This window comes from Ornithorhynchus anatinus, chromosome 5, assembly GCF_004115215.2.
Source record: "Ornithorhynchus anatinus isolate Pmale09 chromosome 5, mOrnAna1.pri.v4, whole genome shotgun sequence".
Taxonomy (NCBI): Eukaryota; Metazoa; Chordata; class Mammalia; order Monotremata; family Ornithorhynchidae; genus Ornithorhynchus; species Ornithorhynchus anatinus.
In genome coordinates this window covers 4,301,566-4,312,939 of record NC_041732.1, presented here as the reverse complement: position 1 = coordinate 4,312,939, position 11,374 = coordinate 4,301,566, and the positions used below count along the sequence as shown (strand labels likewise).

General features: G+C 73.7%; 1 protein-coding gene across 1 annotated transcript; it reads left to right on the top strand.

Moving 5' to 3' along the window:
- The first annotated feature begins 321 nt into the window (after window positions 1-321).
- On the top strand, window positions 322-10,904 carry LOC120638395 (protein capicua homolog). Its single transcript, XM_039912181.1, has 7 exons — window positions 322-418; window positions 5,277-6,495; window positions 6,904-7,136; window positions 7,215-8,060; window positions 8,157-8,341; window positions 9,778-9,974; window positions 10,296-10,904. Exons 2-7 carry the CDS (start codon window positions 5,299-5,301, stop codon window positions 10,902-10,904), a joined length of 3,267 nt encoding a protein of 1,088 aa, XP_039768115.1. The 5' UTR covers window positions 322-418; window positions 5,277-5,298.
- The last annotated feature ends 470 nt before the right edge of the window (window positions 10,905-11,374 follow it).

Sequence of the window (11,374 nt, the reverse complement as noted above, 5' to 3'; positions counted from 1 at the left end):
CTCGGCGCACGCGCACGTCCGCCGGGGGCGCGCACGTCGGCACGCGCGCGCGCTCTCTCTCTCTCTCTCTCTCTCTCTCCCCTCCTGGTGGCAACAAGACCCTCCGCGTGGCCGCGCCGGGCGCTCCGAGGCCTCCGATTGGCCCCGGCCCCGGGAACTCGGCAGCCAATGAGGAGGCGGAAAGATGACATCACCCCGCTCCCCCCCCCCACCCCAACACACACACACACTCCCCGCCACCAGCAACTCCACGTGGGGGAGGGGCAGGCGCGTAGAGGCCGGTGAGGTAATGGCTCCGCCCCGGCGGGCGCCGATTGGCCGCTGAGCTCGCGGGCGGCCGTTGGCGGCTCCCCGCGCCGCCCCTTCGTGCCGCCGCCGCCGAGGGAAGCCGCCGGCGACGCCGGAGCCGGGGATCGGGGTGAGTCTCGGCCTGGCGTCCGGGAGGGCCCGGGGACCCCGGAGGGAACAGTCCCTTCCCACTTTTTTTCCACCCCCCCCCCCCCCCCTTCGCCCCGACGCCTCAGAGCGAGAGCCGTCGTGCCCGACGGGATTTGTAGTCTCCCCTCCGCCGCCACCTAGAGGCGGGCGCCCCGGAAAGACTACGACTCCCAGGAGGCCGCGCGGCCGGCCGATCGCCCAGCGGCGCCGGCCCCGCCCCCCCCGCCCCCTCCCATTGGCCGTGCGGGCCGCGGGCTCCGCCCCCGGCTCCTCATTGGCTACTGTCCCGCCCGGAGGGGGAGGCGGCGCGGGGCCGGCCGGCCATTGGCTACTGTAACGGTCCTTCGCGCGGGGCCGGCTGGCCATTGGCCGGGGGGCCCGTCGGTCGCGGGCGGCGGGGCGGGGCGCCCCCTGCGGGCGGGCGGCGGTTGGGCGCCGCCGACGTCGGTCGCTCGGCGGGGCGGGCTTGAGGCCCCGGCTCCGCCCGGCGGCGCCGCCTGGCGGCGGCGATTGAGTGCGGCGCGCGTCGGTGTCCGGCGGGGGGCGGAGCCGGCGGGGCGGGGGCCGCCCATTGGTCGGGGCCGGCGCCGGTCAGCGGGGTTGTGGCCGCCGATTGGCTGGCGGCGCCAGCTGTTGCAGGTCCATTCACCATTTTGTGTGTTGGAGTAAAAAAAAAAGGGAGAATCGAGAGGGAGAGCCCGAGGGGGGGGGAGGGACGCACCGGACCGGACCGAGTCGGGACCGCGGCCCCCCCCGCCCCGAATCCCCGCCGGAGGCCGAGGTGAGGGGGGGGCGGGGAGGGGGGGGGCGCAGCGCAGAGAGGAAAGCCTGGGGGGGGGGGGGGACAAGCGGCGGGGGGAGCGCGGGGCCCGGGACACCCCGGGGGGGTCGGGGGGGCCAGGACAGGGAGGGGCGAGGAGAGTTCCGGGGGGACAGAGGGGTCCCGGGGGGGGCGGGGGAGCCCCGAGGACTGACAGCCGGGGGGGCCGGTTGGAGGGGCGTCCCGGGGAGCGGGGGGGCGGGGAAGGAGCGGGGCTGCCCAGCTGGGGACGAGTAGGGAAGATGGCCCGGGAGCGCAGGCGACGCTGTCATCGTCGTTATCTAATAATATTTACCGTGGCGACTGCCCTCCCGGACCCTCCGCAGTCCATGGAGCCTCGGGGCCGGGCAGGCTGGCATCAGAGCCCCGCTTCCTGCTCCCTCTGCCCCCCCTTCCCGGTGCCTCCTCGCCGCAGGCCCCCCGGGGGGCGGGAAGGGGGGGCGCTTGGGGGGGCAGAGGGGGTTGGGGTCCCCTCGGCTGGGAAGGAGGAGCAGGAGGAGGAGGTGGCCCAGTTTGGAGGGCGGCGGGCAGCCCGGGCACCTGGAGGCCGAGAGAGCTTGTTTGGGAGTCAGGGGAGTAAGGAGGGACTGGTTGTGTGTGTGTGTGTGTGTGTGTGTGTGTTTGTGTGTGGGGGGGGGCATCCTGGGGTCTGGGGTCCCAGCGGGGGCAGAGAGGGGCCATCAGAGGGTCAGAGAGGGGCCGGGAGCGGGGAGGGGGCCGGAGGGAAGGGGTCGGGGGGGTTGTGTGGAGGGGAGACCCCCCCCCCCCCCCCCACAAACACACACGCACCCCCCCACACGGGGGCTCTTGTGTGCATCGGTTGGAGGGCGGCGAGGGGCCGGGGGCGATGGACCCACGGGAGTTGCCGAAAAATGACCATCTGGGAGAAGAGCGGGGTCCCGTTTCGCCCCCCGCTCCGTCCGGTGGTTCCGGGGGGGGCCGGGGGAAAGGGCAGTCGTTCAGAGCAGGGGGAGGGGCGGGGTTTCAGCGGGCAGCGGGGACCCTGCTCATCTGACCCGGGCCATCTTGGATGGCCACCGGGCCCGGGCCCGGCCTTCGAGGTCCCGGCCCGCTCCCCGCCGGCCCCTGGCCCCGGCCGTCTCGGGAGCGCGGTCCGCTTAAAAGACCCCAAAAAACAACAGGCCGAAAAACGACACCCAAAAAAACCCAACGAAAACCCCCAGCCAGAAAGGGGCGGGCGGGCAGAAGAACGGGCCGGCGGGTTCAGGAAGTGGGTGAGGTGGGGCTTTGCCGATTGCCCCGTGTGCTTCTTCCCCGCCGCCCGCAGCCCCGGGAGCCCGGGAGGTCACCGGAGGGGTCCCGGGCCCTCTGCCCCCCGCACGGGGCCCACGTCAGAGGCTTCGACCCGACCGGACAGAGGGCGAGCGTGCCAGCCTGCCAGCCTGCCAGCCCGCCCTTGTGGGGGTGGGGGGAGATGTGTGTCCCTGTGGGTGTGTGGTGTGTCTGATCCGAGTGACTGTGAGTCTGCTCCCCGCTGCGCATGTGTTGTGTGTGTTTGTGTGTGCGTGCGCGGTGGGCTGGCCATCGCCGGATCTGCGTCGGTGCATGTGGGCCCCTGCTCCCCCGGGCCTGTCGGGTGCGGGCGCGTGTGTGCGCCACTGTGTATGTGTCTGTACGTCTCTGGCCCCGGGTGCCGTAGGGGTGGGGAAAAGGTCGGGATGGATCCGAGCTCCAGGCCTCTGGGGGGTGTGAGCACGGGTGTGTGCCGCCCGGTGCCGGTCGTGTGACGGGCTCCCAGAACACGCGTGCCCGAGATGGAACCGGTGGGACGGGACGCGGGGGGCCGTGAGCGGGCCGCACGTCGTGCTTGGAGTGGCTGTGTGTATCGTGCTAGTTCTTCCTCTGTGTGTGTGTGTGTGTATCTGGCCCACTATGGTCTGTGTGTCATCCGACTGATCTCTGGGGTGGGTGTGTGTTTGGCCTGGTATGTCTGTGTGTCATCCGATTGATCCCCGGTGTGTGTGTGTGTTTGACCTGCTGTGTCTGCGGGTCATCCAACCGATCTCTGGCACGTGTACGTGTGTCAGTCGATGGGTACGCGTGTAGCTGGCTCCCAGTGTGCGCATGTGTTTACGATCTGAGCGTATGTGCCCGCGTGTGAATATGTGTTGTGTGTGTATCTGCCATCTGTGTCTTCGTGTGTCTGTTTGGTCGGGGTGTGTGTCCATCTGCCATGTGTGTCTTCGGGTGTACGGTTGAGCGGTGTTGTGTGCGTGTGTGTGTCTGGTCGGTGAAGGCATCCGTCCGGTCCGAATGTGTTTGTGTAGTCGCCGTGTGTGTGTGTGTGTGTGTGTTGTGCCTGTATGCATATGGCTATCTAGGGTGTGGGTCCGGTCAGTGTGGGCAGGCGTCCGGTCTGAATGTGTTTGTGTGGTCGGTGTTTGTGTGCGTGTCGGGTCCGTATGTGTACGTGTGTCTACCTACCAGGTGCGGGTGTATAAAGCAAATAAATAATTGTGGTATTAAGTGCTTCCTCTGTGCCGGGAACTGAACTAAGCACCGGGGTAGTTAGGAGATAATGGAGGTGGACGCAGTCCCTGTCCCCCTGTCCCAAATGGGTTTCACAGTCTAAGGGGAGGGAGAGCAGGTATTTCATCCCTATTTTCCAGACGGGAAAACTGAGGCCCAGAGAAGTGACTCGCCCAAGGCAATACTCTTGTATGACCAAGTGGCCGAACCGGGATTAGAACCCGGGTCCTCAGACTCCCGGACCCGTGCTCTTTCCGCTAAACCCTTCTGTATCTGTCTGGCCTGTGTGCGTTTGTGTCAGTCTACTGTGTGTGTGTGTCCGTGTTTATATGTTTCTAAGGTTTGTATGTGTCTTGTCTGTGTTTCTCTGGTTCGTGTGGGCGTGAGAGTGTCTGGGCTCTGTGTGTGTGTGTGTGTGTATGTGTATGTGGGTGTATAAGTCTGGGGTATGCGTGTGTGCTTGTGTGTGTGTCGGGTCTGCGGGGGTGTGTGTCTCTCTGGTCCGTGGGTGTGTGTATGTGTCTGCCTTCGCTGGATGTGTATGTTTCTGGTCTCGTCTGGGTGTGTGTTTATATGTCTGGTCTCTGTGTGTTTGTGTGTGTGTCCATCTGGTCTGCGTGTCTAAGTGTCTGGTCCCGTGTGTGTGTGTGTGTGTGTGTGTCTGGTCAGTGTGTGTGTGTGTGTGTGTGTCTGGCACACTGAAGAGTTTCTCCTGCAGTGTGGCTTTGTAGGAAGGAGTCCGTACTCCTGCTGTGGGCTGGGGGTGATTCAGGACCACCCCCCCCCAACACACCCATACACACCCACCCCTCCCCCTCCTCACCCCGGAGCTGTGGTTGTGATCACGTGGAGTAGAGAGAGGCACGGAGATTTCACTGATAAGGGACTAAGGGACGGACCCTGGGGGCCACCACCTCCCACGCCAAGGTCGCTACCGGCTGGCAGGGGCCCGTGGGCCATGGGCTCGCCCAGACCGTTGGGATGCAATAATGGCCAAATGGCCACTTCTCTGTCGGCTGCCCGGATCACCGTGTTGTCCCACCGCTCCGCTCCCAAATCGATCCGTGTGTGTGTGTGTGTGTGTGTGTGTATGGGGGGGGTCTGTCTCCCGCATCCAGGGACGCGTGTGACGACCGGGGTCCGCCCGGTCCAGGGAGGCCGCGTGTCCGGCCTGCTGCTGCCCGGGGCGGGATGCGGGCCTAGTCCACCGCGGCCCCGGGCGTGTGCGCCCGGTGCCCCGTGTGAGCCGAAGCTAGTGCTTCTGGGGGCGGGGGGTGAGAGAGCGAGAGTCGGGGAGGTGCGTGCCGTGGGCAGGGGATGGGCGCCTCGGATCCGGGGCCTGGGAGTCGGGTGGGGGGAGCGGGGCCGGCGGACAGCGATGGGGCAGAGCCTGAGGGGGAGTGGGGGGGCGGGGACCGGAGGAGAGGAGGGTCCTAACCCGGTTGGCGCCGGCGCCGGCGGGCACCGCTGCCAACGCCTCCCTTCCGGGGGCCCCCGGGTCCCCCCCCGGCCCCCTCTCCCCCAACAGGTCCAAGGCCGGGACCGAGAAGATGAAGCCGGTGAAGAGAGCGGGCGGCCCCGGCGGCAACACCAACGGCGGCGGAAAGGGCCCCCCGGGCCCCCGGACCAAGGCCCAGAAGCGGCGAGCGGCGGGCGAGCCGGGCAGGCAGCAGGAGCCCGAGCGGCAGCAGCGACGAACGGAGGCCGCGGAAGCTGAGGAGGAGGCGGCCGCCGCGGCCGCCCAGGAGGAGGAGGAGGAGGAAGAGGAGGAGGAGGAGGAGGAGGAGGAGCAGGAAGAAGAGAAGGAGCGGAGGGGCCGCGGGGGCGCACGGGAGGAGCGGGTGCCGGAGCCGCCGCCGGCCTCCCCGGCCCTGCCCCCGGGACCCGCCGTCGCCCCGGGAGAGGCGGCCCCGGGCCCGCCGGTGGGCGCCGCCGCCAAGGGCGACGGCGGGGAGCCGGAGCCGGAGCCCGAGCCGGGCCGCTGGGAGCCGGCCCTCAGCCGCAAGACGGCCACCTTCAAGGCCCGCGCCCCCAAGAAGAAACACGTGGAAGAGCCCGGCGGGGGCAGCGGGCCCGAGGACCCCCCGGGACCCCCGGAGGAGGGCGGCCCCGGCGCCCCGCCGGCCTCGGCCCGCTCGTCCTCCACCGACACGGCCAGCGAGCACTCGGCCGACCTGGAGGAGGAGCCCCCGGAGCCCGGCGGCGGGGGCGGCGCCCCCCCGCCCGACCCGCCCCGGCCCCCCGGGCCCGCCGGCGAGGGCGAGGGCGGGGACGGGGGCGACGGCGGCCCGCGGCCCTGGCCGGCCCAGCGGGTGCTGGCCCGGCGGGACGGGCTCTTCCTGCCCGCCGTGGTGAGGCAGGTGAGGCGCAGCCAGGACCTGGGCGTCCAGTTCGCGGGGGACCGGACCCTCACGTACTTCGAGGGGGCGCTGGGGGCCGGCGGCGGCGGCGGCGGCGTGGACGTGGTCCCGGACGCCCCGCCCCCGCCGGGGAGCCTGGCCGTGGGCACGCCCGTGTGCACGTGCGTGGAGGCGGGGGCCACGGCCTACCGGGAAGGGGTGGTGGTGGAGGTGGGCGCCAAGCCGGCCGCCTACAAGGTCCGCCTGGGCCGGGGCCCCCCGGCCCCCGGCCCGCCCCCGGCCCGCGGCGAGGAGGCCGTCTGGGTGGCCCGCTCCAGCCTGCGCCTCCTGCGGGCCCCGTGGGGCCCCGCCGAGAAGAAGGCGGCCCCGGGCACCCCCCGGGGGGAGGCGGAGGGGGCCGGGCCCGAGGCCCCCCTCCCCGCGCTCCCGGTGCTCCCGGCGCTCCCGCCCCTGGCCTGCGCCCCCGGGCCGGAGCCCAGGCAGCCCGAGGACGCGGAGGTGTCCAAGATCAGCTTCGGCCGGGGCCCGGCCGAGGGGGACGAGGAGGGCCGGGCGGGGGGCCGGGCCGGGGAGAAGCCGCCCTCCTCGGGGCCCCACCCCTACCCCCAGCCCGCGTCCCACCCTCAGCCCCCGCCCCAGCCCCCGCCCCAGCCGCAGCCCCAGCCCCAGCCGCCCCCTCCGCCCCCGCCGCCGCTGCTGTCCCCGCCGCCCAAGTCGCCGGCCGGCCCCGGCCGCCCGCCCCAGCAGCCCTCCCCGGGCCCCGGCGGCGGGGCGGGGGTCCCCCCGGCGGAGAAGGGGGCGGCGCCCCCGGCCCGGGCCCGCACCCCGCTGACGGCCGCCCAGCAGAAGTACAAGAAGGGGGACGTGGTGTGCACGCCCAACGGCATCCGCAAGAAGTTCAACGGCAAGCAGTGGCGGCGGCTCTGCTCGCGCGACGGCTGCATGAAGGAGTCCCAGCGGCGCGGTTACTGCTCCCGCCACCTGTCCATGCGCACCAAGGAGATGGAGGGCCGGGCCGAGGGCGGGACGCCGGGGGCCGGGGGCGCCGGGGCGGGGGCCGGCGGGGCCGGCGGGGCCGGGGGCCGCCCGGCCGCCCGGGAGGGCAGCGCCGAGTTCGACTGGGGCGACGAGACGTCGCGGGAGAGCGAGGCGAGCAGCGTGGCCCCCCGCGGGGACTCCCGGCCCCGGCTGGTCGCGCCCGCCGACCTGTCGCGCTTCGAGTTCGACGAGTGCGAGGCGGCCGTCATGCTGGTGTCCCTGGGCAGCTCGCGCTCGGGCACGCCCTCCTTCTCGCCCGTGTCCACCCAGTCCCCCTTCTCGCCCGCCCCGTCGCCCTCGCCCTCGCCGCTCTTCGGCTTCCGCCCGGCCAACTTCAGCCCCATCAACGCCTCGCCGGTCATCCAGCGCTCGACCGCCCGCAGCCGCCACCTGAGCGCCAGCACGCCCAAGGCCGGGGTGCTCACCCCGCCCGAGCTGGGCCCGCACCCGCCGCCCCCCGGCCCCCGCGAGCGCCATTCGTCGGGCATCCTCCCCACCTTCCAGACCAACCTGACCTTCACCGTGCCCATGAGCCCCGGCCGGCGCAAGCCGGACCTGCTCCCCCACGCCGGGGGCCTGGGCGGGCCGGGGGGCGCCGGCGGCCACCCGGACTTCCAGAAGGGCGAGGGCCCGGACCCCGGCGCCGACTCGGTCGCCCACGCCCCCGCCCCCTCCGCGCCCGCCGGCTTCCGGGCCGTGTCGCCCGCCGGCCCGTTCCCCCGCTCCCGCCAGCCGTCCCCGCCGCTGCTGCTGCTGCCCCCGCCGGCCGGCCTGACCTCCGACCCCGGGCCCTCGGTGCGGCGCGTGCCCGCCGTGCAGCAGCGGGACTCGCCCGTCATCGTCCGCAACCCCGACGTGCCCCTGCCCTCCAAGTTCGCCGCCGAGGCCGCCGGGGGCGAGCCCCGGGCCGGGGGGCCGGCCCGCCCGGGCCGGGACCACCCGCCTCCCCCGGGGGCGGGCAGCGGCAAGCCCGGTCCCCCGCCGCCCCTGCCCGCCCCGGTCCCCATCAGCGTGTCCCCCGCCGGCCCGGCTGCCGTGGCCCAGGCGGGGCCCGCCTTCGGCCTGGCCTCCTCCCCCTTCCAGCCCGTGGCCTTCCACCCGTCGCCCACCGCCCTGCTGCCCGTCCTCGTGCCCAGCGGCTACTCCGGCCACCCCGCCCCCAAGAAGGAGGTCATCATGGGCCGCCCCGGGACAGGTAAGGAACCGGGGGCGTGGCACCGGGGTGGGCGCCGGGGGTCGGCGGAACCCGGGAGGGCCCGGTGGGCCGGCCCCGCCGCATCCCCCTCTCGGGCGCCGGGGACTGGGACGGAGCGGACGGGGGCCCCGCGGCCCCTTGGGGAGCCGGGTCCCGGAGGCCCGCGCGGGTCGGGCGGACGGCCCGCGGCGGGTCGGGCGGACGGCCCGCGGCGGGTCGGGGGGTCAGCCGCGGCGGGTCGGGAGGGCGGCCCGCGTTGGGGTCGGTGAGCCCCGGGCCCGGTCGGCCGGGCGTGGGGGCGGGCACCCCGGCTCGGGCCGGCCGTGACCCTCCGGCCCCGGCAGGTGCGAGGGGGTGGCGGAGGGTGTGCCCGGCTTCCCGCCCGCCCTCCCCGCCGCCGGTCCTGCCAGCCCTCGCTTCCGCTTGGGGACGTGCCGGGGCAGGCGGCGGGCGGCCCGTGCATTCTGCACATTCTGGGCACGGTCTGACCCGGCCCAGCTGCCGCCGCCGCCGCCTCTGCCTCTCCCTCCCTCCCCGCCTCCACACCACCTCCCTGCCCGCGCCGGATCCCGCTCCCCTGCCCCCCAGGCCCCCCCCCCGCCCCGCCGTCCTCTCTGTGTCTCCCAACGGGTCGAGGCTCGGGAATTTGGGGGGCTTCGAGGGCGCCCGGGGTGGGGCCCGTAAGAACGGAGTCGTGTCTCCGGTTAGCCGTACCTTCCCCCCGGCTCTGTCTGGCCCTCGGTCGCTCTGCTTGTCTGTTGTCTCTCCCACCCCCCCCCCCCCCCAGCTATCTCCCCGTATCTCTGCTCTCCCCTCACCCCCCTCCACCTCCCCGCCCCACTTCCCCGCCCTGCTGCCCAGGAGGCTGAGAGGAGCGGGAGCCTCTCGGGGAAAGTCGCCGGGGCCCCCGTGGGGAGGAAGGCTGCAGCAGCGCGGCCAGGTGGAAAGAGCCCGGGCTCGGGAGTCACGGGACCCGGGTTCTAAGGCCGCCTCGGCTTCTGGTCTGCCGTGCGACCCCGGGCAAGTCACTTTATTTCTCTGGGCCTCAGTTCCCTCAGCTGGAAAGTGGGGATGAAGACTGTGAGCCCCACGTGGGACAGGGACCGCGTCCGACCCAATCAGCTTGTATCCACCTCAGCGCTCGGTACGGTGCCCGGTGCAGAATAGAGCGCTCGACGGAGACCATAAAAAAAAAAGAGCCAGCCAGGCATCCCTGAGCTCCAACCAGGATGGGGAACTGGGGAGCGGGAGAAAACTAGGGCCCGCATTTTGGGGAGGGAGGGCGAGCAGGCCATCGCAGCCCCGACCTTTCCCTTGGACCCTGAACCCGCTTTCTTTCTCCCTGCCCCGCCCGGCCCTCCCTCCCGCCCGCCCCCGCTCCGGCCTGCCCTCGCCCCTTCTCCCGCCACCTGTTTCCCCGAGCCCGGCTTCCACAGCAGGAAGCGGGGGCCGCCTGGAGAGGAGGGGCACCGTGGTGTGCGCGTTGGGGGGGGGGGTCCTCTCCCCTCGATCCGGGGGCGGTGCACCTGTGCCCCCGGTGGGCAGAGATCCGGGCGGCTGCCAAGCCACCGCCGCCGCCGCCGCCGCCCCTGCCAGCCGCCGGCCGGTCCCCCCGCCGCCGCCGCCGCCCCAGGCCCGCGTCTCCTCTCCCTGTCGGGATCCCGGGCGGACCCTGCTTCTCTCTCAGACCCCGGCTCGCCCGTGGCTTCCCGCTCGGCTGTCCACTTGACCCTCTGCCCCCCCGCCCCTCCGCCCCGGTGCCCGTCGCACCTTCCCCGCCCGTGCCCGGCCCACGCTGGCCTCGCGTAACCCGCTGCTCCCCCTCCCCCAGTTCCCGGGCTTAAGGGGGCTTGGGCGGGGGGCGAGGCGGGGCCGGGGGAGGCTTGCGCCGGGCGAACGGACCCGGGCTTCCCGGTGGCCTCGCGCGGCCTCGGGCCCCGGGCGCGCGCTGCAGGCGGGGCGCGGGCGCGGGCGCGCGGCGGACGGAGGGGTCGTGCTGCCCCCTCCTGGCCGCCGGGCGCATCGCCCCTTGCGGCGCTGCCCCGGCCCGGGGGTCTCGGGGGGGCGGTCTCGGGGGTCCGGGCGTCCCGGGGTCGTAGGGCAGAGCCGGAGCCCGCCGCCCCTCAGCCCCGGGAGCCGGGAAGGCCAGCGGCACGTGGGCCCCGAGGACGGGGCCCACCGAAGGCCGCCGGTGTCGAGGGAGCCACGGGACAAGTCCCGGCCCGGGCCCGGGCCCCGGGGGGCAGCCGGGCAGGCGTCCCGCGTGCGCCCCGCCGGTCCCGCCGGTCCCCCGCCGCCCCCCAGTCCCGCCGCCCCCCAGCCCGTTCTGTTAATGGCTCCATTAGCGGCCGCGAGGCGCATTAGCGGCGTCTGGCTCCCATTACCGCCGGCGGCGGCGGCGGCGGCTGCTGCTGGAGCCGCTCGACCGCAGGCGGCTGGACTCGGGCCCGCTGCCCCCGGACCCCCCCGCCCCCCACCCCCAGGAGGGGGCTCCAGTCGGGCCGCCCTCCCCCCCCCATCCCGGGCGCCCCCTGCAGGCGGGGCTGGCAAGTCCCCGCGGTGACCGCAGAGGGCAAAGGGCAGAGGGCAAAGGGCAGGGAGCAGGGCCCTCCCACCTCCCTATTGTCCGGCTCGGCTCTCCCCAATCCCCCGCGCCCGGGCCCATTGTCCGGATTTGCGCCCCCCCCTAAAACGCCGCCCCCCCCCCCCCCCCGTTGACCCTTTCCAGGCCAGCCCCCCGCTGTGTCGGGGGCGGGAGGTTGACGGAGGCCTCGGTGCGGGGAGAGGGAGGGGGGCGCACGGCCGCAGCCGGCGGCCCGTCCTCGGCCCGCGTGGGTGTCAGGCCGGACAAGCGGGGAGCCGGACCCCGGGCCGCCCCCGTCCCCTCCCGTCCCCTCCCCCGTCCCCTCCCTGCACAAAGCGGCTTTGTGGGGCCGCGGCGGGGGCTGGCGGGGGGCCAGGCGGCGAGTGGAAAATCTCGTGAGCGGCAGCTCCTCCCGTGGGGGAGGGGCGGGGGGCGGGAGGGGGGAGGTG